Consider the following 27,730-nt stretch of genomic DNA (forward strand, 5'->3'; position numbering starts at 1 on the left):
GGCCCTTCGAGCCAGCACCGCCATTCAATGTGGTCATGGCTGATCATTCTCAATCAGTACCCCGTTCCTGCCTTCTCCCCATACCCCCTGACTCCGCTATCCTTAAGAGCTCTATCTAGCTCTCTCTTGAATGCAGTTAACTAATTTAGTTACGTTTAGTGATACAGCATGGAAACTTTCAGCTAACCGAGTCCATGCCAACCATTGATCGCCATTCACACTAGTTCTACATTATCCCACATTTGCATCCATTCCCTGCACAGGAGGGACAATTTACAGAAGCCAATTAACCTGCAAATCCACACATTTTTGGGATGAGAGAGGAAACTGGATCACCCAGATGATACCCAAATAGTCACAGGGAGAACGCGCAAACTCCGCACAGACAGCACCCGAGGTCAGAATCAATCCCGGGACTCTGGGGCTGTGAGGCAGCGGCTCTACCAGCTGCACCACCGTGTTGCCCATGATTTCTGGCACCTGAAGTATTTTTGCTTTTCTAACTCCTGTTCCCCACTGATCCGTTGACTTATCCATTCTCCCCTTCACTGTTCTCTGACCCCAGATGACTGCCACTCCATTGTTTGTCCCCAGACCATGCCTACCCTCTGGAATACCGATCACTGACCATTGACTCAACCACCCATCCCTGATAACCCATCTTCATCCCAACAAATCCCCAGAGCATGGGGTTACATGGCCTCTGTGTAAGAGCTGTCCAGTAATGCGTAATATTCTGCGCCTCAAGTCCCGGTGAATTTTGCAGCATTGTACCCCCAAACAGGATACTCTTTGCTCCTTTTGCAGCAACAGTTTAACGTGATTTACTGGTGCTGCTCAAATGTTTTGCATTGCTCTGCCCGCAACTTGCATCTGGATTTCCATGCAAAATCTCCTTTGAGTAGTTTCCGGTGAAATAAACATTTGCAAAGGAATGAGGTGATTGCAATGGATTAGGGAGAGTAATGTGATTAGAGCAGTATAACCATAACTGGTCAACTCGGCCTCACAGCTGGCGCTTTATTGTTTTAATCCACTTGGAATGGGCCCTCTGTTTAATCCGGCGGTGATGAAGAACATGACTGTGGGAACTCCAAGTAAAGCCAGCGGACTTGTACATGCACAGAGAGTTCAGAGTTTGTTCGTTGAACGGCCCGATCAGGCAGAATATAACCTGTTGACTGGGTTGCGGCAGGGATTTCTTTACATTGGAAACTTGGGTAAATATTTGCTTCAATTGTACTCCGAAATAAGTAGCTTTCAGTACGTTTTGAACGTGAATTGGAGGGTATTTTAAGTTGGACATAGGCCTGAGTTTAAATCTAGCCTAGAGTGATGAAAATGTACTTTCCAAATTGCGGCAAATGTACAAGCAGTAAGTGGGTGGATAAACGACCCTTTGATCCATCCTCCCAACTACACGGTTTTTATACATTGCATATCATTAGGTAGACACGCCACAGTCGATTCAAAAAGCGAAAGCCTAGAAGAGGGGAAAAAAGCCCCCTGTCTATGTTAGGGAAACAAACATCTTCAAAATGCAATCCTAGCATTCCCACCACAATGACATAGACTGGGGACGTAGACACCTGTTCTAATCCAGCTCCGATCGCTCCTGAGTCTCCAGTTGTCCCACTTTGAAAATGACTGATTTTTATTTAATCATTTAAAAGCTACTTCAGAGGACATTTAGGAAACAACTATGTAACGTGGAATGGGTGACACTAACATATTAGACCTGATAAAGGTGGCAGGTTTACTTGCCTGACCCGTGAATGAGTTGGATTTTCCGACAGCTCATGATCATAATTACTTGTACCTGCATTTACCTTCAGACGTCATCATTTGCTGTGACAGGAATAGTGCTTGATTGAAAAAGCTGAGGAGTGACCTGATCCATATATTTAAAGAATGATTGTTTGTTTTGATAAGGTAGGGTGACGCTAAAGGGGAAATCAAGATAGGGGACATAACTTTGTGTTTTAAAGATGCTATTATTTATCTAGTAATTTCACACTTCAGTTAGATTACGACTAATAAATATTTTTAGGTAACTTCTACATACACTCCCCTCTCCCCTCCGCTCATTTCCTTCCCCCCTCTGCTTCTCCCCTTCCACCACTAAAAGTCAGTTAACCAGTTCCACACTTCGCTACGATGTGTTTTCCCTCTTGGGATCACACCGTGCACAGCCAACAATTGGCTTATCAGGGAACTATTGTGATATTGCTAGGACTACTTTGTTGGTCACAAGGACTACTTTGTATGCCTGTGTATATAAGTGATTGGTGTGATTAGGCGGCCACTCTGGATCCAGGTGGCCTTGGAACAAACAGCCTGGAGTATAAGCTCCACCATGATAACATCTTAAACATGTGTACACGTGGTCCGGTACCTGTTGTACCTTTGTTGTGATTCTGGACGGACCACGTGTACACATGTTTAAGATGTTATCATGGTGGAGCTTATACAGTATTCTGGACTGTATTGACTTCTCGTTGTCTATTTTAAATTCCCTTCAGCTATTGAACCTCCACGTTCATTGTGTATCCTGGCTAATCGTGTCACCTTTGATTTGCTGAATGCAATCATGCCACTCATTCAGAAGGTTATTGGTTTAATTACCACGCCAGGTACAGGTAGGGTGGCACGGTGGCTCAGCGGTAGAGTTGCTGCCTTACGTTGCTAGCAGAGCTGGAGACCCGGGTTCGATTCTGACTACGGGTGCTGTCTGTACAGAGTTTGTACCTTCTCCCCGTGACTGTGTGGGTTTTCGCAAAGATCTTCAGTTTCCTCCCACACTCCAAAGGCATACAGGTTTGTAGGTTAATTGGCTTGGTGTAAGTGTAAATTGTCCCTAGTGTGTTTAGGATAGTGTTAGTGTGCGGGGGGTCGCTGGTCGGTGCGGTGGGCCGAAAGGCCTGTTTTCGCACTGTATCTCTAAACTAAATCAGAGACTCGAAATACAGTGTCGGCCAACACTCCAGTGCCTAACCAAGTACATGGTGCACTGTTGAAGTGTAGCCTTTGGGGTGAGGCATTCTGATATTTGCTTTCCTTGGTGAAAGACGAGGCAAGTCACAAGGTAATGTTAGAGGAGATCCCCAAGTGCTCTGGTCAATATCTCTCCTCCTCAATTAAAAATTCCCAGATCACAACCAAAACAAATTGTCTGATCATTTATCTCATAACTGTTCAACCGAACTTGCTCTAGATGTAGGTACATCCAGCCTACACAACATCACCCAAACTTCACAACATAAGCTATATATTACACAGATTCTGAAGAAGGGCCGCAATCTGAAACATTGCATGTCCAATTCCTCCAAAGATGCTGCATGACTCGCTGAGTTCCTCCTGCACTTTGTGTTTTAATTGTATTATTTTCCACAGATAAATAACTATAACTTGGTGTGAATTATGTTGGAATACTCCTGGTGTCATGAAAGCACTATATAAGTTCAATTTCTTTTTAATTTAGTGATGTTGGTCAGAGTAGAGGTAGAGATAGAGCTACAACGTGGAAATGGGCCCTTTGGCCCATCGAGTCTGCGCTGACCATCAATCACCCGTACACTAGTTCTATGCTATCCCCCTTTTGTATCCTACGCACTAGGGCCAATTTACAAAAGCCAATTTAATCACAAACCTGCACTTCTTCGTAACATGGGAGGAAATCGTAGCATCCGGAAAAAACCCACGCAATCAGAGGGAGAGTGTACAAACTCCACACAGACAGCACCCGTAGTCAGGATTGAACCCGGGGCCCTGGCACTGTAAGACAGCAGCTCTACCGCTGTGCCACCTGTTTGGTAATTTCAGTATCGTTATATACTCTGCACCACCCTTCTCTTCCTGAGTTCTTGTCCCGGTTTCACTTTGACTTTTGTCTCCACAGAAACCTGTCCCAGGCACAATGCGCCAAACAATGGGAAGAAATTTGGGAGCAGGTACTTAGTGGGCCATGAGGTACACTATGCCTGCGATCCTGGGTTTGTGCTGGTCGGGTCGAACACCAGGGTGTGTCTTAAGGACAGGAGCTGGAGCGGACAGTCGCCTTTCTGTAAAAGTAAGTCTTCTGAAGTAAAGAGTGGTTTCTAAAGTTGGAAGTCATGACACGACTGGATGAAGACACTAACCACCAGGGTGCTCTTTGGTGCTCCTGCTGTTTAAGAAATAGAATTATGATATGGTTCCTTTTTTATTACTGCAGTTTGGAACATGTTGCTGCAGTAATCCTCTCTAAGGAAACCATTTTATAACACTACCCAGCCTAAAGCTAAAGTACCTTGTTTACTCACCCTGACTCAGAAGTGCAGACTCCGTTTATAATTACTAGTTTGGCTTCTTAAGTGTTCAATCTTCTTGGATTACTTTGCTGAAAGTGATATTTTAGCAAACTCCTGCCTCGCATTAAAGAGCTTCACTTCAATAATCCTCTAATTACAGTAATATCTATATAATGTTGCAACCAAACCGAGGCACATACAATATGATTCATGACTGAGTGGCTCACGTCAACCTGCACCTGCATGTACAGATGCTGATATTTGGACGCTGAGATCCGTAAGATGCAGTGCAAGATGGGAAAGAGAATTATGAACAGAAAATGCTGGAGAAATTCAGGCAGCATCTGTGGAAAGAGAAACAATTCATGTCAGCAGACCTGAGGAAGAAAGAAAGCGTGGTAGTCAAGGTAGCAGAGAATACAGGGAAAGGCAGTGGGTGGAACAAAGGGGTTGCCTGTACTGCCTGGTGAAGTAATGTAGCCATTGAATGGACAGCTAAGATATCTGTGCAAAACACAATCAGTCCGAAGAAGGGTCCCAACCCAAAATGTCACCTATCCACGTTCTCCAGGGATGCTGCTTGACCCACATTTTGTGCCGTTCCTGTGTAAAACACAATGTGCAGGAGGAACTCAACGAGTCATGCAGCATCTTTGGAGGAATTGGATAAGCGCTGTTTCAGATTGAGGCCCTTCTTCAGACTCTGTGGCTAACGTTGTGAGGTCTGGGTGATGTTGTGCAGTCTGGATGTACCAAACAGACCAGAATGTATAAATGAATGGAGAAATTAAAGAAAAAGAGGAATAGCAAGCACAAATGATCAGCCGTGATTCAAACAGAAGCAAATTTGTAACTTGCTGAATTCTTTCATCGTTTTCTATTAGTGTTTCAGATTTCTGGCATCTACAATTTTTTTTTCCACGAAATAGAATTGCTCACTTTTATCATTACTATATATTCACTGGAGCTAATAACGAGGTGCAAGGGTTGGATGTTCATAAGTGTTAAGAACAGAATTAGGCCACTCGGCCCATCAAGTCTACTCAGCCATTCAGTCATCTTTCCCTCTCAACCCTTTTCGGAATGGCAGGCAGTGACTAGTGGGGTGCCGCAAGGCTCAGTGCTGGGAACCCCAGTTATTTACAATATATATTAACGATTTAGAGGAGGGAATTAAATGTAACATCTCCAATTTTGCAGATGACAGTGTGAGCTGCGAGGATGATGCTATGAGGCTGCAGGATGACTTGGATAAGTTGAGTGAGTGGGCAGATGCATAGCAGATGCAGTACAATGTGGATAAATGTGAGGTTATCCACTTTGGTGGCAAGAACAGGAAGGCAGATTACTATCTGAATGGTGTCAGATTAGGAAAAGGGGAGGTGCAACGAGACCTGGGTGTGCTTCTACATCAGTCACTGAAAGTAAGGATGTAGGCACAGCAGGCAGTGAAGAAAGCTAATGGCATGTTGGCCTTCATTGCAAGAGTATTTGCGTTTAGGAGCAAGGAGGTCCTACTGCGGTTATACAGGGCCCTGGTGAGACCGCATCTGGAGTATTGTGTGCAGTTTTGGTCTCCTAATTTGAGGAAGGACATTATTACTATTGAGGGAGTGTAGCATAGGTTCACCAGGTTATTTCCGGGATGGCGGGACTGACATATGATGCAAAGAATGGGTCGACTGATCTTGTATTCACTGGAATTTAGAAGGATGAGAGGGGATCTTATAGAAACATATAAAATTCTTAAAGGATTAGACAGGCTAGATGCAGGAAAAATGTTCCCGATGTCGGGGGAGTCCAGAACCAGGGGTCACAGTTTAAGAATAAGGGGAGAGGCCATTTAGGACTGAGATGAGGAAAAACTATTTCACCCAGAGAGTTGGGAATCTGTGGAATTCTCTGCCACAGAAGGCAGTGGAGGCCAATTAACTGGATGTTTTTTTGTCAAGAGAGAGTTAGATTTAGCTTAGGGCTAAAGGAATCAAGGGATATGGGGGAAAAGCAGGAACGGGGTACTGATTTTGGATGATCAGCCATGATCATATTGACTGGCTGTGCTGGCTCAAAGGGTTGAATGGCCTATTCCTGCACCTATTTTCTATGTTTCTAAACCCAATCTCCTAGCTTCTCTCCATAACCCTTGGCACCCTACCCATGGAAGGTCAACATCTAACGCCTATCCCCAAAGGTCCATTGCAGTGGAGTTACCAGTGAACAACGTTGTATGTGACATAAAAGAGGTTGAGTAAGGACTGCAGATTTCCTCCCTTAAGGGCCACTACATGAGCTTCATGATAACCTGGTAGGTTTAGAGATATCGATTTGCTTTTTTGCCCAGAATTTATTTAATGAAATAAATTTAAATTCTGCAATGAAGTGACTCGAACTGATGTAGTCACCTGGTTGTTTGTTTGCAGCATAACCGGAAGTCATTGCCCTTAATGTGTCAACAAGGACATGCAGGGAATGGACTTCTTGTCCATTCATCTGCCTGATGCAACTCAATGCATAAAGCTTCGCAGTACTGCTCTCCACTCTCTCCCTCTCATCCTCCTCCCCTTCCCCCTCCCCCTCTCACCCCTGCTCCCCTCCCCTTTCACCCCCACTCCCCCCTCCTCCCCTCCCCCCTCCTCCCCTCCCCTTTCCCCCCCACCACTTCTGCCCCTCCCCCACTCCTGCCCCTGCCCCTCCCCCTCCGCCTCCCCCTCCCCCCTCCTCCCCCCCTTCCCCCTCCCCCTCCCTCTTCTCCCCTCCCTCTCCTCTCTCCCCTCTCCCCTCTCCCCTCTCCCCTCTCCCCTCTCCCCTCTCCCCTCTCCCCTCTCCCCTCTCCCCTCTCCCCTCTCCCCTCTCCCCTCTCCCCTCTCCCCTCTCCCCTCTCCCCTCTCCCCTCTCCCCTCTCCCCTCTCCCCTCTCCCCTCTCCCCTCTCCCCTCTCCCCTCTCCCCTCTCCCCTCTCCCCTCTCCCCTCTCCCCTCTCCCCTCTCCCCTCTCCCCTCTCCCCTCTCCCCTCTCCCCTCTCCCCCCTCCCCTCTCCCCCCTCCCCCCTCCCCCCTCCCCCCTCTCCCCCCTCCCCCCTCCCCTCTCCTCCCCCCCTCCCCCTCCTCCCCCTCCTCCCCCTCCCCCCCTCCTCCCCCTCCCCCTCCTCCCCCTCCCCCTCTCCCCCACCCCCTCTTCCCCACCCTCCTCCCCCTCAACAAGGAACTGCAGATGCTGGTTGAAACACAAAAGGGCACAAAGTGATGGAATTACTCTGCAGGTCAGGCTGCATCTCTGGAGAACATGGATAGGTGACGTTTTGGGATGAGGCCTGAAACATCACCTGATCCATGTTCACCAGAGATGCTGCCTGACCTGCTGAGTTACTCCAACACTTTGTGTCTTTTTGGTGTCCAGCAATTCTCTTTTCAGTCTATTCCCGAGTTCTATTGTTCTTTTGGAAAATAATCACTCCCATTCATGATCTCAAATCTTATTCTGTGAGAATCTGTAACTTTGCTGTATGAGGTGAGAATGAGTTTTAACTCAGAAATTTTGGGCGCAAGGATCTCGGCCATGATTCAATGGATGATGTTCTCTGCTTTTAAATGGCAAATTGTTGGTGTCCTTCCCGGGACTGGAGCATCAAACCTGTGCTGATGATGCCACTGGAGTATTGAGCAGAGGTGGGAGGTTATGTGTTGGAGATAGAAACAAAATACTCAGCGGGTCAGGCAGCCTCTCTGGAGAGAAGGAATGGGCGACGTTTTGGGTCGAGACCAGATTGAGAGTCAGGGGAGATTAGCTTCACTGTCCTGCTGATTAATGTATGCCTCGTTGTCAACTGCCCTTAACTAACAATGAACCATTCTACGTTTCCTTGATCATTGGCTGCTTTGCCTATCTTGCAGGTCAATCAATCCTTTCTAGCCCCAGGCCATCTGTGCAAACGTGGCTCTCAGCACCATAGAGTCATAGACGTACAGCATGGAAACAGGTTCTTCAGCCCAACTTGCCCACACCGACCAACATGTCCTATCTACACTAGTACCTCCTGCCTGCGTTAGTTAGGCCCATATCCCTCCAAACCTCTCCTATTCATGTACCTGTACCATGTCTAAATGTTTGTAAAACATTGTGATATTACCCGCTCAATTCCCTCCCCCGGCAGCTTGTTCGATACACCCACAACCCTAAGTGTGAAACAGTTACCCCTCAGGTTCCTATTAAGCCTTTTCCCCCCTCTCACCTTAAACCTTTTGTGTCTTGTTCCCGATTCCTCTACTCTGGGCTAGAGACTCTGTGTGTTTACCCGATCTATTCCTCTCATGATTTTGGTCACCTCAATAAGACCAACCCTCATCCTCCTTAGCTCCAAGGAATAGTGTCCTAGCCTGCTCAACCTCTCCCTGTAGCTCAGACCCTCGAGTCTTGGCAACATCCTCGCAAATCTTCTCTGTACCCTTTCCAGCTTGGCACCATCTTTCCGGTAACATGGTGTCCAGAACTGAACACAATACTCTAAAACCAGCCTCATCAATGTCTTATATAACTGCAACATGACCCCTCAACCAGTTCCACACCATTGTCCTACTTCAGTCAAACTCAGATGAAAACCTTGGGCTTCCTCGTTTCCACCTGAAGGAGTGAAAGAAATTCAATGTGGACAGAAATTCAACTGCCCACAGATCTACCCAGGCAGCTGATAACCCATCACCCTCAGCGTTTGGTGAACTCTAATGAGAATCAGTTCTAAACTTATGACGTTCAAATCTCTCCGTTTCACGTCACGTCTGCAAGCCCTGCTCTTGTGCTTCCTGGATCTGCTCTGCAGCCTCCCTGGTCTACAAGGCAGCCCCCTGTTATCAGAAACAATGAACTGCAGATGCCGGTTAATACACACAAGCTCACAAAGTGGTGGAGTGACTCAGCAAGTCAGGCAGCAGCTCTGGGGAACATGGATAGGTGACATTTTGGGTTGACACCCGAAACGTCACGTGATCCATGTTCTCCAGAGTTGCTGCCTGACCTGCTGAGTTACTCCAGCTTTTTTTGGCCTTTTGGTATCCAGCAATTCTCCCTGCAGTCTACTCCACTGTTCTATTGGTCTAATCCCCATTGCTACTCCAGTTGGAGTCCAAGAATTGAAATCTGCTGTTTGAACTCTTCACAATTCACACTTCCCTTTCCTCCTCTGAAACTTTTTCTGAAACTAACTGTTCAGGTGTCCTCTTCTTTTACGTGTCTCAGTGTCACACTTGGTCCAGAAGGGACCTTGAGACTTTTTTATTATTAAGGTGACGTACAAATGCTTGTTGCTTTTTGTCAGTTCAAGAGGAGACATCAGCTAACGCTCTAATGCTGCCCATTGCTTATACTCTCTTCCTGCAGATATAAATGAGTGTGCCAGTAATCCTTGTCTCAATGGTGGGACGTGCGTGGATGATGTAAACCGCTTTGCCTGTCTCTGCCGTACAGGCTGGGCTGGTTTAGACTGCCGCCTTGCCTTAGACTCACGTAAGTCTCCATAGGTCACTGAACTCCAGAACACACACAGTCCTCTGGCTTTGTGGACTCAAGTGCATTGCCTGGAAGGACACATTGAAACACCAGCACAGTAGAAACACTGCTCCATCTCTAAACGACACTGTAAAAATCTGGTCTGCGAACTACACAGTAAAAACACAGCACTGCCTAAGGACAACACAGCAGAAACATTGCACCAATTATGGACTACACAGTGAAATCAGTGCATCAACTGTGTACTTACTACACAGCAAAACACTGCACTATCTATGAACCACACACTAGAACGTCACACTTTCAGAGAACCACACAGTAAAAACACAACACTGTCTGTGGACAACACAGCAAAATCATTGCACCTACTATGGACTACACAGTAAAATCATTGGATCAGCTGTGAACTACACAGTAAACACATTGCACTATCTGTGAACGACACGTTATAAAATCACATTCCCTGTGAACTACACAGTAAATGTACCACACTGTCTGTGAACTACACAGTAGAAACACTTCCATTTAAAAACTACACAGTAAAAAATCACTCTGAACTGCACAGTAAAACAATTCACTATTAAAAACACCACACTTTCAGTGAACTACAGAGTACAATCACGGCCTCATATGCGCAGTACACATTAAAAACTCTACTATCTGTGAACTAAACACTGAAAGTGCAGCACTAACTAGGACCTCCACATTGAAAGCACTGGACTAGTTATGAGCTGCACATCAAAACAACTGCATCAGCTGCTGCCATAGAAACAGCTGCTTTAAATGATTCACACAGTGAAAGCTTTGCACTTGGTCTAAACCACGCATTGAAGTGATTGCACTCTGTGAACCTCAGATTGAAGGTTTTTTAGTAGGTCCGCACACCTTCGGTAATCTGAGCTCAGGGAATACTCCGTATAAATGGAAGTCCTTTGTCCATATGTCTCACTATTTTCTCTTCTCTAATTACCGCTTCATTATCTTTTTCCTTTAATTTTTTACTCGTGTCCTCTTTCTCTAACTCTGTGTCTCTGCTTGAAGTTACATTTGCTTTAAAACTATTTGATTTTAGAGTGCCCATAATAGAAAGCACAATTAATATAAGAAAATAACTGCAGATGCTGGTACAAATCGATTTATTCACAAAATGCTGGAGTAACTCAGCAGGTCAGGCAGCATCTCGGGAGAGAAGGAATGGGTGACGTTTCGGGTCGAGACCCTTCTTCAGACTGATGTCAGGGGGCGGGACAAAGGAAGGATATAGGTGGAGACAGGAAGATAGAGGGAGATCTGGGAAGGAGGAGGGGAAGGGAGGGACAGAGGGACTATCTAAAGTTGGAGAAGTCGACGTTCATACCACCGGGCTGCAAACTGCCCAGGCGAAATATGAGGTGCTGTTCCTCCAATTTCCGGTGGGCCTCACTATGGCACTGGAGGAGGCCCATGACAGCAAGGTCAGACTGGGAATGGGAGGGGGAGTTAAAGTGCTCGGCCACCGGGAGATCAGTTTTGTTAATGTGGACCGAGCGCAGGTGTTCAGCGAAGCGATCGCCGAGCCTGCGCTTGGTTTCGCCGATGTAAATAAGTTGACATCTAGAGCAGCGGATGCAATAGATGAGGTTGGAGGAGGTACAGGTGAACCTTTGTCTCACCTGGAAAGACTGTTTGGGTCCTTGGATGGAGTTGAGGGGGGAGGTAAAGGGACAGGTGTTGCATCTCGTGCGGTTGCAGGGGAAAGTGCCCGGGGTTGGGGTGGTTTGGGTAGGAAGGGACGAGTGGACCAGGGAGTTACGGAGGGAACGGTCTCTGCGGAACGCAGAGAGGGGAGGGGATGGGAAGATAGCACAATTAATATATTCTCTGAGCCTCAGTAATGAACAACAGCATTGATAACAAACAGTCAGTGTTATTGGCATGTATATTTTTAGATTTACAAGGATATTACTCGGACTAGAGGGTCTGAGCTGCAGGCAGAGGTTGAGTAGGCCGGGACTCTATTCCTTGGAGCGCAGGAGGATGAGGGGTAATCTTATAGAGGTGTATAAAATCATGAGAGGAATAGATCGAATAGATGCAGAGAGTCTCTTGCCCAGAATAGGGGAATCGAGGACCAGAGGACCTAGGTTCAAAGTGAAAGGGTAAAGATTTAATAGGAATCTGAGGGGTATCTTTTTCACACAGTGGGTGGTGGGTGTATGGAACGAGCTGCCATAGGAGGTAGTTGAAGCAGGGACTATCCCAAGGTTTAAGAAACAGTTAGACAGGTACTTGGATAGGACAGGTTTGGAGGGATATGGACCAAAAGCAGGCAGATGGGACAAGTGTAGCTGGGATACATTGGCCGGTGTAGGCAGGTTGGGCCAAAGGACCTGTTTCCACACTGTACCACTCGATGACTCTATGTGATTGTCCATGGCAATTGCATACGTTGACTGTAAGGTTATGTAGGACTGTTCGGCAAAATAAAAGTTGAGGGGACTTTGAGATATTACAGAGCAGCTCCAGTAATAATGGTGTGTTTAGGTTAGAGATATAGTGCAGAAACAGGCCCTTCAGCCCATTGAGTGTGCGTGGATCAGCAATCCCCGCACACTAACTCTATCCTACACATTCTAGGGACAATTTACAATTTTAACAAGCAAATTCGCCTACAAACCTGTACGTTCTTGGAGTGTGGGAGGAAGCCAGAGTTCCCAGAGAAAACCCACGCAGGTCACGGAGAGAACGTACAAACTCCGTGTGGTTTACTCATAAAAGAGTTGATGTAAAAACAACAAACTCAATTCAAGCTCGCTGTAATATATGGAAAATGTGATATAACACCTGCTGGTAGGAACAGCTGTTTTTTTGCTGTTATTTGCAGTGTGCTTTGTGAGAATCTGGAAACGTTGCTAGGTTGACTCTATTCGGGGAATGCACATCCTGTCTGAAGCCAACTATTTCAATCAGTTGGATGGATCTCAATGTATCTCCAGTGATTCTGGCACAAAGAGATCCCTGTTTTGTTCAGAAAAGGGGACATGCAGGCTCCTCGGGGGCAGGGATCAGTTACAGGAACAAAGGGTTGGAACGCAGTGAGTGAATACTGTAGCCGAGAGATAAATAGCCGTGGGCTCCAGTCTCTAAACCTGCCTGTTCCCTCATTGATCAGTTGTACACTATGTGGGACGCAGTGAGTCATACCTACTGGTACTCAGCCCAGGACGAGAAAAGTTATTCTTTGATATCTGAAGCTGTTTTGCATAGCATAATATGGTAAAAGATGCATACTTTCAATCTGTTGTCATTGTTTCCATTCAGGAGAATTTGCACTCGGTGACATCCCACAGCAGTAAGAGATATAAGAAAATAACTGCAGATGCTGGTACAAATCGATTTATTCACAAAATGCTGGAGTAACTCAGCAGGTCAGGCAGCATCTCGGGAGAGAAGGAATGGGTGACGTTTCGGGTCAAGACCCTTCTTCAGACTATGTGGGAGGCAGTGAGTCAGACTGAAGAAGGGTCTCGACCCGAAACGTCACCCATTCCTTCTCTCCCGAGATGCTGCATGACCTGCTGAGTTACTCCAGCATTTTGTGAATAAATCCCACAGCAGTAAGGTATTTTCTCACTCTGAGGGATAAATACTGATTCATTCACTAGTGATATTTTTAGGATGTGGTTTTGTTCAATATAATACCGGGGCACCTTTTACTTGCTCCAGAGGGGCATAACAACTTATTTTAAAGACTGCACCTCCATGACAGCAGGTGACACAAAGCGCTGGAGTAACTCAGCAGGTCAGGCAGCAGCTCTGGAGAAAAAAATTAGCTGACCTTTTGGGTCGGAACCCTTCTTCAGACCCTAAACGCCCACCTATTCTTTTTCTCCAGAGATGCTGCCTGACTCGCTGAGTTACTCCAGCATTTTGTGTCTGTCTTCGGTATAAACCAGTATCTGCAGTTCCTTCCTACACCTCCGCGAACAGTCCTGCAAGAACAGGTCAGACAATAGACAACAGACAATAGGTGCAGGAATAGGCCATTCGGCCCTTCAAGCACAGGTCAGCATAGGGTTTTGGATGTGGCTTGAAGCAATCGCTTGTGCTGTTGAATGAAGATTGTTCTCGCTGACACATGCATGCTTGAATCTGATGGAAATGTACAGCAATGGCAACCAGAGCGACCGTATCACACACGCTGGACGCAGGGCCGTTTTTACAGCATTATGGGCCCCCGGGCAAAGCAGTGTACTGGGGCCCCTACCGTTACTCTCCCCCACCCCCCTTTCCCTACCAGCCCCCCCCCTGTCGTGCCGGCGAAAAGCACTTACCGAAAAGCACTTAGCGATGGACTTAGGGTGCTACATTGTTGCGAAAAGCACTTACAGATCGCTGTGAGAAGCACTTAGTGACCGAAAATGTTGCGAAAAAAGCACTTATTGAACCTACATTTTTAAAGTAGTATTTATTTATTGCAAGTCACTTAACATACACAGATCAGCATGGGGCCCTTATGCTTGTGGGCCCCCGGGCAAGTGCCCATCAGGCCCATGCGTTATGACGGCCCTGGCTGGACGTATGCCCCAGTGCTGTACCCGAGCCTCGTACGGTGACAGATCTGGTTTCCTAACCCTATCCCAATGACGTGTGAATTTGTAGGATAACTGACCACTGTAAGTTGTCCCTCGAGGGTAGGTGAGTGGTCTAATTGCATACGTTGACTGTAAGGTTATGTAGGACTGTTCGGCAAAATAAAAGTTGAGGGGACTTTGAGATGTTACAGAGCAGCTCCAGTAATAATGGTGTGTTTAGGTTAGAGATATAGTGCAGAAACAGGCCCTTCAGCCCACTGAGTGAGCGTGGATCAGCAAACCCCGTGCACTAACTCTATCCTACACATTCTAGGGATGTGTTGATAGGATTATGGGGAGCGGATACTTTACAGGGAAAACTAATGGTGGCTTGGGTTTGCCCGATCAAATTTAATGGGTTGAAATGGCCTCCTTCAAAGTTGCATTGAAATATAGAAATGCTGCACCTAGTTGAATGACAGAGCAGCCTTGAGGGGCCGGGTGGTGTACTTCTGTTGATTCCTTGCTCATATACTGCAGATGCGGTGCCCAGAACTGTACACAGTGCTGCTGCTGAAGCTTACTCTGTGGCAGTGGGAATTTGTTTGGCCCCTTCGTTTCCTATGTGCTGTGCCTGTACTTACACGGACCTCTTCCCATTTTTTAAAAGAGCGGACAATGGTGCAGAGTGACCCATCCTACAGCCGCCAGCCACGGTGCACAGAGATCCAAGGATCCCAACACTGCAGCTGTGAGACCGGCTTTCAGCTGAACGGGATGGATCTGAGGCAGTGCCATGGTAAGGAAGAGTCCATTACAATAGACAATAGACAATAGGTGCAGGAGTAGGCCATTCAGCCCTTCGAGCCAGCATTGCCATTCAATGCAATCATGGCTGATCACTCTCAATCAGTACCCCGTTCCTGCCTTCTCCCCATACCCCCTCACTCCGCTATCCTTAAGAGCTCTATCCAGCTCTCTCTTGAAAGCTTCCAACGAACTGGCCTCCACTGCCTTCTGAGGCAGAGAATTCCACACCTTCACCACTCTCTGACTGAAAAAGTTCTTCCTCATCTCCGTTCTAAATGGCCTACCCCTCATTCTTAAACTGTGGCCCCTTGTTCTGGACTCCCCCAACATTGGGAACATGTTTCTTGCCTCTAATGTGTCCAATCCCCTAATTATCTTATATGTTTCAATAAGATCCCCCCTCATCCTTCTAAATTCCAGTTTATACAAGCCTAATTGCTCCAGCCTTTCAACATACGACAGTCCCGCCATTCCGGGAATTAACCTAGTGAACCTACGCTGCACGCCCTCAATAGCAAGAATATCCTTCCTCAAATTTGGAGACCAAAACTGCACACAGTACTCCAGGTGCGGTCTCACCAGGGCCCAGTACAACTGTAGAAGGACCTCTTTGCTCCTATACTCAACTCCTATTGTTATGAAGGCCAACATTCCATTGGCTTTCCTCACTGCCTGCTGTACCTGCATGCTTCCTTTCAGTGACTGATGCACTAGGACACCCAGATCTCGTTGAACATCCCCTCTTCCTAACTTGACACCATTCAGATAATAATCTGCCTTTCTATTCTTACTTCCAAAGTGAATAACCACACACTTATCTACATTAAACTGCATCTGCCATGTATCCGCCCACTCACACAACCTGTCCAAGTCACCCTGCAGCCTTATTGCATCTTCCTCACAATTTACACTACCCCCCAGCTTAGTATCATCTGCAAATTTGCTAATGGTACTTTCAATCCCTTCATCTAAGTCATTAATGTATATCGTAAATAGCTGGGGCCCCAGCACCGAACCTTGCGGTACCCCACTGGTCACTGCCTGCCATTCCGAAAGGGACCCATTTATCACCACTCTTTGCTTTCTGTCTATCAACCAATTTTCTATCCATGTCAGTACCCTACCCCCAATACCATGTGCTCTAATTTTGCCCACTAATCTCCTATGTGGGACCTTGTCGAAGGTTTTCTGAAAGTCGAGGTACACCACATCCACTGACTCTCCCCTGTCAATTTTCCTAGTTACATCCTCAAAAAATTCCAGTAGATTTGTCAAGCATGATTTCCCCTTCGTAAATCCATGCTGACTTGGAATGATCCTGTTACTGCTATCCAAATGCTCAGCAATTTCGTCTTTTATAATTGACTCCAGCATCTTCCCCACCACTGATGTCAGACTAACTGGTCTATAATTACCCGTTTTCTCTCTCCCTCCTTTCTTAAAAAATGGGATAACATTTGCTATCCTCCAATCCACAGGAACTGATCCTGAATCTATAGAACATTGAAAAATGATCTCCAATGTTTCCACTATTTCTAGAGCCACCTCCTTAAGTACCCTGGGATGCAGACCATCAGGCCCTGGGGATTTATCAGCCTTCAGTCCCATCAGTCTACCCAAAACAATTTCCTGCCTACAGCTGGAACTTAAGGACCATTTCTCCGTTGTTGAATCTGTTGCTTCTTAAATGCAAACATCAGCAGTGATTTGGATTTAAGCGTAGCCCATGTTTAATATTTTGACGAATGTTAAATATTTCAGCTCAAGATTTTGGTCCTTGTTTGAAGAACACCATTACCCGGTGTAAATTAGGAACAGAAACTTGCCATGAGATCCCTGTACTTGCCATTGCATCCTGTTCATTTAGATTAACTCCATCCATTCAATCTATATTCATAGTAATAAAAATCTATAAATTTCAGACATAAATACTCCAGTTAACCCCAGAATTCATAAACACATGGAGGAGAAAAGAAGAAGGCCTCTCTCCCACTTTCTCTCCCTCCCTTTCTCTTTCTCCTTTTCCCACCTTCCCTTTCTCGCTTTCCATTTCTCTCTTTCTCCCTTTCCATCTCTCTCCTTTCTCTCTCGCTCCCTTTCTCTCGCTCCCTTTCTCTACCTTTCTCTCCCTTTCGCTCTCCCTTTCTCTCCCTAGCTCTCACTCTCTCCCTTCTCCCTTTCTGTTCTCTCCCTTTCTCCCCTTCTCCCTCTCCCTCTCCCTTTCCCTCTCTCTTTCCCTCTCTTTTTCGACCCTTTCTCTCCTCTTTCCCACTCCTCCTCCCCTCTCCCCCTCCCTCTCTTCCTCTCTCTCTCTTTCTGAATCTCTGTTCTCTCTCCCCCCCCTTCTCTCTCCCCTTCTCTCTCTCCTGCTCTCTCCCCTACTCTCTCTCCCCTACTCTCTCCCCTTCTCTTCTCTCCTACTCTCTCTCCCCTACTCTCTCTCCCCTACTCTCTCTCTCCACACTACTCTCTCTCCTCTTCTCCTCTTCTTTCTTTCTCTCTCTCTCTCTCTCTCTCTCTCCTCTCTCTCTCCTCTCTCTCTCTCTCTCTCTCTCTCTCTCTCTCTCTCTCTCTCTCTCTCTCTCTCTCTCTCTCTCTCTCTCTCTCTCTCTCTGTCTCTCTCTCTCTCTCTCTCTCTCTCTCTCTCTCTCTCTCTCTCTCTCTCTCTCTCTCTCTCTCTCTCTCTCTCTCTCTCTCTCTCTCCCTCTCTCCCTCTCTCCCTCTCTCCCTCTCTCCTCTCTCCCTCTCTCCCTCTCTCCCTCTCTCTCTCCTCATGACTGATTGCAGAGGATAAGTCCATACAGGTTGGTCAGGTCAACCCTTTGACTTTGCGTCGGTGTTTGATGTTCACCGCCCGCTGAAACTCCATGCTGATTTGGTGACGGGCTTGCCTTCAGACAGCACGCTGAGGAAGCTCCTATTCCCAGCATGTTAACTAAACATTGGATTTCTTTCAGATGTAGATGAGTGTGAGATGTTTCACACTGGCAGATTGGCTCGCCTTTGTGCACACGCCTGTGTGAACACACCAGGTTCCTACACTTGTGCCTGCCCATCTGGATATAACATCCTGGAGGATTCTCGGAGCTGTGAAGGTAAGTTCTCCTAATCCTCAAATTCATTCACCTAATGTAGTCTATAAAGGTAATTATTGCCTGTGTGTTACTGAAACTCATTGCTGCCCAACCATTATAATCCATTACTGCCCAAGCATTATCCAGGCTACTGTCGACGTGTCATACTATTCCGGTTGCCTGTTCATTATGTTCTTGCCTGTCTGTTATGGTCTCCTCTGCCAATCCTTTATACCCTGTCTGCTCTATTATACTTCTCTCTTTATTATTCATCACACATCCTAATCCCAAAAGACTGCACGCTTAAGAACTTTGAAACTTTGTTAGCACTAGAAATGTGGTGACTCTTTGTGTGCTGTGTCAGTGAAGTCTACTACAAAACTACAAACATTGCACTTGTGTACTTATCTATGATTGTGCTTATCTACAGTATGATTTTGCTGGATTGTATACAAACCAAAGATTTTCACTGTGCCTAGGTTCATAGTAAAGTGGCATCATCATCATCATCATCATCATCCCAATTGCACTTCATTATAATCATCTCCTTTGCCTTCCCGTTATACGTTTCCCCACTGCTTGACCATTATACTGTGCTCCATCACTTCTCTGCTGCCTGCCCGTCCTTTTCTCACTGCCAGCTATTCTTTATACTCTAACTCACGACAAGACGGCACAGTGGCGCAGCAGTGGAGTTGTTGCCTTACAGCACCCAGAGACCTGGGTTCAATCCTGACTAAGGGTGCTGTCTGTACGGGGTTTGTGCGTTCTCCCCGTGACCTGCGTGGGTTTTCTGCGTGGGTGCTCCGGTTTCCTCCCACGCCTCAAAGACGTACAGGTTTGTAGGCAAATTGACTTGGTAAAATTGTAAATTGTCCCTAGTGTGTGTAGGATAGTGTTAGTGTGTGGGGATCGCCGGTCATGCTGACTCGTTGGGCCGAGGGGGCCTGTTACTGCGCTCTATCTCTAAACTAAACTAAAACTAAACTAGACCGACTATATTATGCTCGAAACCTACTGTTGACTAATCTCTACTCTCCATAACTATGCCAATCATGTGTTATTGTATATTTTACTACTGCACTGATTTTAACAGATATTAATGAGTGTTTGAGCAATCACCATAACTGTACAAGAGAAGAGATTTGCATTAATATACACGGTGGCTTCACTGTGTTCACCCAGAGTGCCCAAAATCTCGGAATAATGCGAGCTACGTAAAAACATCACAATTGTAAGTATCTGCACAACCAACTACACCTCTAAACACACAGCCATTGTGTCTAATAATGGTTTGCTCATGGAAGGACTGTCTAGTTATGGTCACAGAGTCTTAAGGGAGCTGTTCCACACTGAGGTCTTGCCTGACTGAACTCTTGCATGTGTGAGAGAGCATATTAGTGTGAGTTATGAGGATAGGAAAACAAAAATGGACCTACAGTCTCAAACAAAAATCTTTTGTTGAATTTACAAAGGCAGCTGGAGATCTGACAGAGAACAAAAATATTGAGTGGCAATCTTTTTGAGGTATCAGAGGAATATTGGACATGGTGCATGGGAGAGTAACATTTACAGGTAGGGTGTGTATAATGAACAGACAGAGGGTTAGGTTTAATGGAAAGTCAGCAGGGTGTGTGTGGTGGACAGGCAATGTCATGGTCATAGAGTCATGCTGCACGGAAACAGGCCCTTAGGCCCAACTTATCCATGCCGATCAGTGGGGTATGTGTAATGGACAGGCAGTGGTGTATGCTTAATAGACAGGCATTGGGGGACCCAATATGTTTAGTCTATTTCCTTCTTTGCTGTTTCTGCCTGACCTAATGTGCCTTTCCAGCATTGTGTGATTGCATTTCAGATTTCTAGCATCTGCTGTCTTTTGATTTTCAATTACTGCTGAACTCCAAAATGAGTGTCCGTCTGGAGGGTTAGATCAAGTGAGATCCAGGGCGAGTAACTAAATGGATACGAAATTGGCTTGAAGGTGGAAAACAGAAGGTGATCGTAGGGGGTTGTTTTTCGGACAGGTGGCTTAGTAACAAGTGGTGCACCACATGGATCAGTCAATGATGGGGCCCTGGTGAGTGTTATTGAACAGCACGACTGAAGGTTGCAGGTACGTGGTTCCATGAAGTTGTAAACACAGGTGGACAGGATGGTGAAGACTGCTTTTTGGCAGGCTTGCCTTCGTTGGTCAGAGTTTTGAGTATAAGAGGTGAGACGTCATATTACAACTGTATAAGATAGTGGTTAGGACACATTTGGAGTACTGTGTACAGTTCAGGTTGCCCTGCCAAAGGAAGGTTGCCATTAAATTGGAAAGGGTGCAAAAAAGTTCTACAAGGATGTCACTAGGTCTGGAGGGTTTGAGTTTTCAGGAGAGGCTGGTACATTTTTCTTGGAGCGTAGAAGTTTGAGCAGAGACCATACAGAGGTATGTAAATTTGTGAGGGGCATAGACAAGGTAAATAATCACAGTCTTTTCTTCACGGTAGGGGAGTCTAAAACTAAAGGGCGTAGTTGACTTGGAGACTGAATACAATATGATATAAGGCAAAAATGTCTGATAAATAAAAGCACATGGACCCTCAGATTTGGTGGAAGTCTATGCTATTTATGTTTAAAATAGAAACAAAAATCTTCAATCGGTGTTTTGTCTGGGATATTTTTATAGTTATGCTTTCTGGCTCCATCGAATTATTGTGTGATGTCCTGACATATTCTCATGGAATGTTGGCACTTGAAGCGGTTGGTGCAGACTAACATGAAATCACCATGAAGTATTAACAATGGACTCCTGGCTTCAGCCCTTCAAACCTAATGCAGCATTGTACTGAACTCAAATTCCTAGTGGCTTTTGTGTGCCAATGGGGGTAAAAACAAGCCATGTTTCACTGCTCTTCAGTCCAACACCTTAGAAATGTTAGCATATTTTTGCCTTTGATCCCCAGATGTTAAATTCCCCAAATACACACATGTACATGATGTGGTGATACAAAGGGAGAGATAAGCACTCTACAATTCTCTAGAGTACAGATGTGATGGAAGGTGTGCAGCAAAGATTTGCAGGCTTAATTCCTGGGCAGAGACCCAATATATCATGTACTCTCTTGTGTTAAAAAAAATAAATGTGGCGCCATTGAAACATACACATTTCTAAGGAGATTGACAGAGTGCATGAAGGAATAATGTTTCCGGGGTTAAGATTTCAAGAATCGGGGGCAAACTCAAAAACCAGGATGGGGATGAGAAGAAAATTCTGCACCGAGGGTAAGGTGAATCTTTGGAATTTCCTACCAGAGGCTCAGTTGTCACAATAGAGATCAACAGACTTGAAAGAGTCAAGAGAGTCAAGAGTGTTTTAATGTCATGTGTCCCAGATAGAACAATTAAATTCTTACTTGCAGCAGCACAACAGAATATGCAAACATAGTACACTGTAAACAATATAATAACGAGAGAGAGAAAAAAAAGTTCAGTGTGTGTGTATATATACACATACTCACAAATACACATATATACAGATCCTTCGCTCAGTCCGCCTTAACCAACCTGATCTCCCGGTGGCTGAGCACTTCAACTCCCCCTCCCACTCCCAGTCTGACCTTTCTGTCATGGGCCTCCTCCAGTGCCATAGTGAGGCCCACCGGAAATTGGAGGAACAGCACCTCATATTTCGCTTGGGCAGCCTGCGGCCCAGCGGTACGAACATTGACTTCTCCAACTTTAGATAATTCCTCTGTTCCTCTTTTCCCCTCCCCCTTCCCAGTTCTCCCACTGTCTTCCTGTCTCCACCTATATCCTTTTTTTATCCCGCCCCCTGACATCAGTCTGAAGAAGGGTCTCGACCCGAAACGTCATCCTTCCTTCTCTCCTGAGATGCTGCCTGACCTGCTGAGTTACTCCAGCATTTTGTGAATAAATACCTTCGATTTGTACCAGCATCTGCAGTTATTTTCTTACATATATACAGATCATATATATATATATATATATATATATATATATATATATATATATGTACACGTACACGTACGTGCACACACAAAAGAATCAAACAATAATAGTGCAATAATAACAACAATAGTTTATGTAGTTCAGAGCTTATTTGAGGTTGGGGTGTTTAATAAAAGGAGATGGAGATAGTGCAGGAAAGATGATGCTGGGGTACGGACGCAGTTACAATCTTATAGAATGGTGTAGCAGATGTGAGGGGACGAATGATTTACTCTCACTTCCGTTTCTTATGGTTTTATTATCTCAACTCTTATATTCTCAACTGAATAGTGGGAATAGAAAATCAAATGAAACCAATATGTTAGTGCATTTTTGTTTTGCCTCGTTCATGATTAAGTGTATTTTTACGAAATTGTAAAAGACGAATATTGGATTGCGCTGTACAACCTTTGCAAATAACTTACAGTAATAATTAGCAGCATAGTTGAAATATACATTGAAAAATACGTTGAAATAATCCACAACACTATAAATGCAACAGAAAGTTTCAGCCAAGATATAATAACAGTGTCGAGGATAATACTGCAGGAAATACTTTCTCAAACAGTATTTGCTGCACAATTTGGGGATGTGATGATATTTTGGTTTGAATGTGGCATTCCAATAGTTGGCAAGTACAAGAACTAATAACTTCCCATGACAGTGGTGAATAAGGCACAGACCAACACGACGCAAACTTTCCTGTCAAAGAATTTTAAACACACAGAATTATCATCAAAGCTCATTTTCAATGGTATTTCATTTGATCTTACCTTGATCATTTATAATGCTAAAATAACACAGTTCAGAGACGTTTAATCTTATTATATATTAGCTTATTTAGCTTAATTAGTGCAAACAGAATAATTGCAATCCTAAATCAGAACTTATCCATGAAAACATTTACTGACACTTTGTAAATTTCTGCCAAGGGAGCCGCGGAGACTAAATCTGACAGATAAACGGATTTTGGCGTCAGAGATAAAGATTAATGACGAATGAGTGGGCCGGTTTATGTTAGCTTACCCATGTGTGGAAACATAAACTCATAAGATATGACATTTATACCAGGCCTTTGCAATACATTCCCCTTCAGTCCCCCTCTGAACAAAGACCTCCTACTGGGTGAGGGGGAGTTGGGGTGTGTGTGTGTGGGGGGTTGTTCAAATTTCTAATCTAGACTTGTCATAGCTCATTATTTCCCCTATTAATAGAAATTCCAGTGTTTAATCCCCGTTCCTTCTCACCCACCTTTAGCCGCTATTTACCATATATGAAAACTGAGTATAAATATAAAGGTTTGTGAGTTAAGGTGTAGAAAAACAAGGAACTGCAGATGCTGGTTTGCAAACAATGACACAAAGTGCTGGGAATAACACAGTGTGGTGGGCAGCATCACTGGAGAACATGGATAGGTGACGTTTCGGTCCGAGGGGCTTCTTAATATTGCAATGGAGCGATCAAAATGTAGAAACAAATCTGAGGAAGAGTCTCGACCCAGAACATCATCACCTATCCATGTTCTTCAGGGATTCTGCCAGAACGGCTGAGTTACTCTAGTTTTTTGCGACTTACGGTATTGACCACAGATATTAAATTACTTAAATGGTCACCAAATTATAAATGCTGGGTCAGGGTTTTGGTGCAATCCATTCCTTGTTTTTTTCAGTAACTCATATTGCTTTGTTATTAATCTGAAGCCTCTTTGGAAATGCTAAGATGCCTAAAGAGCAATCTTCATGCACGTTGTAAGGAACAATGCACAATCTGGTCCCTTCCAGAGTCCAGCTTCACTTCTTGTTGTAAACATGGAGCGTGCGGCTGTGGTGTTTTGACAAAACTCTTTTTGCCGGTCCCGTTACATACAGTGAAAGATGCAGATCCAATAAAGATCTAGGTCTGACTGTATAAGATGTCGGTCTCACACTTTTCTCTTTTGATCCTAGTAAATGTGAGAGAAACCCATGTCTGGTGGACAGCAAGTCATGTGCAAATGCCGCCTACTCCATTACCTTCCATTACCTCACCCTGACCTCCAACCTGCGAACCCCCAGGACTCTGTTCCGGATGACAAGCAGCCGGTTCACGGGGGACACCATGCGCTTCAGCATCGTGGGAGGCGTCGGCCAGAACCATTTTTCCATCCAGAGGTCGGAAAGGCAGACGGGGGAGCTGGTGCTGGTGCATCCCATCCAAGGCCCTGCAGCCTTGGAAGTTGAAATGGAAATGACGGAACTCCATGGGAAAACTGTCCTGACCAAACACATCTCCAAGGTCGTTGTTTTTGTCTCACAGTACGACTTCTAAGTGAACTCCACATTCCAGCATGACCCCCCCCCCTTCCGTGCTTTTAAAGGAGAACCGAGATAAACTAAACGTATAACCATTAGAGAGTTTAAAAATGCTTAAAGAACGTATCCAGAATAATATCAAGCTACACTATAATGGGCGTGCATGTTGCTGCCATGCCAGAATGAAGGAGAACCTCAGAGGAAGAAGGCTGAAGAGCTGGATGATGCAAAGAGTTGAATTGGTATTTAAGTGGCAGGAGGCCAACAATATCTTAAGCCCTTGTATGTGCTTGGCCAGGCAAGTTCTTTACACCAAAGTTTTCAGAAGACCCTTTCCACCTTTAATTGGCAATAGCCTTGTATGGTGCTATGGGTATTGGTATAGTGGGTCACACTAATCAAACATTTGAAGTGATAATGGAACAATTCATAAGTGGACATCCATTTTGTCCCATCTCCTTGTACCATAAGAAGGTATGGGGGAATGGAAGAAGGTGGAGGAGGATCATTGGGTATCCAGATATCTGTGAGTCCAGTTATTGGCAGTATTACTGCTTTGTTTCAGGAACATTCTGTGGTTTTTATATGACGTTTTCCTTCCAAAAGACCAGCCAAGAAAGATTGAGTGGGGTAGGGAGGGTGGTGGAGTGGGGTTGATTCTTCTGGAGAAATGAACCTAAGGAGATCAAGGGGGGAGGGGGGGGGGGGGGGGGGAAGGGGTGGTCAGGAAATGGAACAGGGTAGTGAACTTGGATAAGCTCCCATGATAGTATTGAATGACAGGCTGAAGGCACACTCCTGTCCCTAGTTTGTATGCTTCTCTAGTTCAGCATTGATGCAGTACATTTCACCAGCATTGCATAGGTCGACTCACAATATAATGCCTCTGTCAGTTGGATTTATACCGCTGCCTGTTGTCATAATCCAGGTTGGGGATGCAATGGGCATTTCAACAAAAGGTGGCTATAGCGGTGAGATGCGGTAGTGATTAGAGTTGAGTAATTATTCTTTCAATGTGCTACTTTTCAGGATTTTATCAGCCAAAAGCATTTTATAGGTTTTAGCAATTGTGTAAATGTCTCCAGCCCCCGCACTCAAATTTGTGACATTGCTTGGAACAATTTGCATAAGTTCTTGGTCATAAATTTCACCAATAAGTAATGGGAACTCAACAATGTGTCACACAAGGGTACACCCTGTCGTGGAGTATTCCGAAGGCTATTGAGCTGTGCTGTTGTAATGTTGAAGTCCCTTCTTTACAAGTGAATCGAGAATTATGCAGATGAGAACTGCTCCATCTTTATTAATGGACGTTCCTTCATCTCTATCTTTACTGCATTAACATCTCCAACCCTGATGTTGCTCCAATGTGAACCCCAGTTATCCCTGTCACTGCTTTCCATCTCTGGAGTTTTAACCATTATTAACGTAAATATCTTCTCATCTTCATCCTTGCTAAGTTATCACTTTACCATGCTCATCATTTCCAGCTTGACATCATTAGTCTATTGCCATTACAGTGTGTTCATAACTGCCATCGCACCAGCATCTCGTCCTCCTATTGACCATCACTTTTTCATCATCATCATCATCATCATCATCATCAATCCTACCCAGTCATCACAGCAGAAGTTCATGAAATAGCAGAAGAATTCCACAAGTTGGCTCTTCAGTCTTCATGATTTTTAAAAGTATCATGTTTTATCTTCTACTTGGGCAGCACGGTGGCACAGCAGTAGAGTTGCTACCTTACAGAGCCAGAGATCCAGGTTCGATTCGGTATGGAGTTTGTACGTTCTCCCCGTGACCTGCGTGGGTTTTCTCAGGGATTTCTGTTTTTCTACCACATTCCAAAGGCATACAGGTTTGTCGGCTAATTGGCTTAGTATAATTGAAAATTGTCCCTAGTGTGTGTCGGATAGTGTAAGTGTGCGGGGGTTGCTGGTTGGCATGGACTCGGTGGGCCGAAGGGCCTGTTTCCGCCTTATATCTCTAAACTAAACTAAGCTAAACTTTGTTCCATTCTCCTGCTCAACCTTCGTATTTGTGATTCCTTTGCTATCCAAAATCCATTGATTTCTGCCTAGAAAATGCTGATGAATTGAATAGTAGGAAAAAACCCTGATGCCCAACTCTATGAATGAAAAAATTGGTCATCTCAATATTAAAATTGTGGCCATGTTCTAAACTTCCTAAGTAGGTACAAAACCCTCTTGGTCTCTTCCTAAATAGTTCCTTAAAGATATTAGAATCACTGCTAAAAAGTACATCTATCTAATCAACTTCACTGCCACATAATCTCTATCACTTCCCTCTAATTAATAACTTCATTATTCCCTTCTCATCACAACTTCCACCACATCATCATAATTATTACTGCCATCACATCATCATCATCTCTTCCATTGTATCATTGCCAGTATCACTCATGTCTCATCACTCTCACTTATCACATCATCTCATCATTAGTCTCATCTCACTGCTCTGGCATCTATCTGATTTCATTCATTACCATCACATCTCTTTCGCCATTATTCATATCTCTTCAGCATCAGTCCCATCATATAATCTCTATCCTCATTCCTATCTATTGCCGTCACTCTCATCTCCCTGGTATCACTCCCATTGCCATTATTATTAATTATTATCATTATTAGTTTCATTCCAATGCCACCAGTTCCATCACATCATCATTATATCACTCACATCAAATCCCCATCACTACCATTGCATCGTTGTCATCAGCACTCCAATTGCCACCAGTCCTTTCTCATTATTGTCATCACCATCCATTCTGTTTTATCATCTGCACTCTTATCACCATCTTCCCAGCACATAAGGACCATATCATTGCTATCGCTTCCATCTCATTGGCCTCCCTATCATTGGCCTCCCTATCATTGGCATTGTCACTCCTGTCCCCATCACCTTCACTCCCACTTCATCATTCTCATCTTGATTCCATCGCATCATCATCACTCGCACTGCATTCATCACTCTCTGTTCCATTACGATCACTCCCATCTCTTCATCAATCATGGATCGACATGGTGAGCACCTGCTCTTCAGCACCATCAGCCAAGACCTCAGTGCCATCCTTTGCACCTGCACATCATCGCTTGCATGTTAGCATTTTCATGAATTTTGCAACCTGTGGATGTCATTACATCGTTCCCTCCATCATGTCCATGGTGTTATCGCCATCCATATTATCATCAT

At 45.0% G+C, this 27,730-nt stretch overlaps 1 protein-coding gene across 1 annotated transcript in view; it reads left to right on the plus strand.

The window, feature by feature from the left end:
• LOC144597612 (fibulin-7-like) overlaps positions 1-24,527 on the plus strand; it is a 51,359-nt gene extending 26,832 nt beyond the window's left edge. Inside the window, 7 exon segments of the mRNA XM_078407118.1 lie at positions 3,899-4,069; positions 9,659-9,784; positions 15,011-15,139; positions 18,108-18,245; positions 19,321-19,389; positions 19,392-19,458; positions 24,167-24,527. Coding sequence (XP_078263244.1) covers positions 3,899-4,069; positions 9,659-9,784; positions 15,011-15,139; positions 18,108-18,245; positions 19,321-19,389; positions 19,392-19,458; positions 24,167-24,527 — 1,061 coding nt within the window.
• The last annotated feature ends 3,203 nt before the right edge of the window (positions 24,528-27,730 follow it).

Source organism: Rhinoraja longicauda, chromosome 10, assembly GCF_053455715.1.
Source record: "Rhinoraja longicauda isolate Sanriku21f chromosome 10, sRhiLon1.1, whole genome shotgun sequence".
Lineage (NCBI taxonomy): Eukaryota > Metazoa > Chordata > Chondrichthyes > Rajiformes > Arhynchobatidae > Rhinoraja > Rhinoraja longicauda.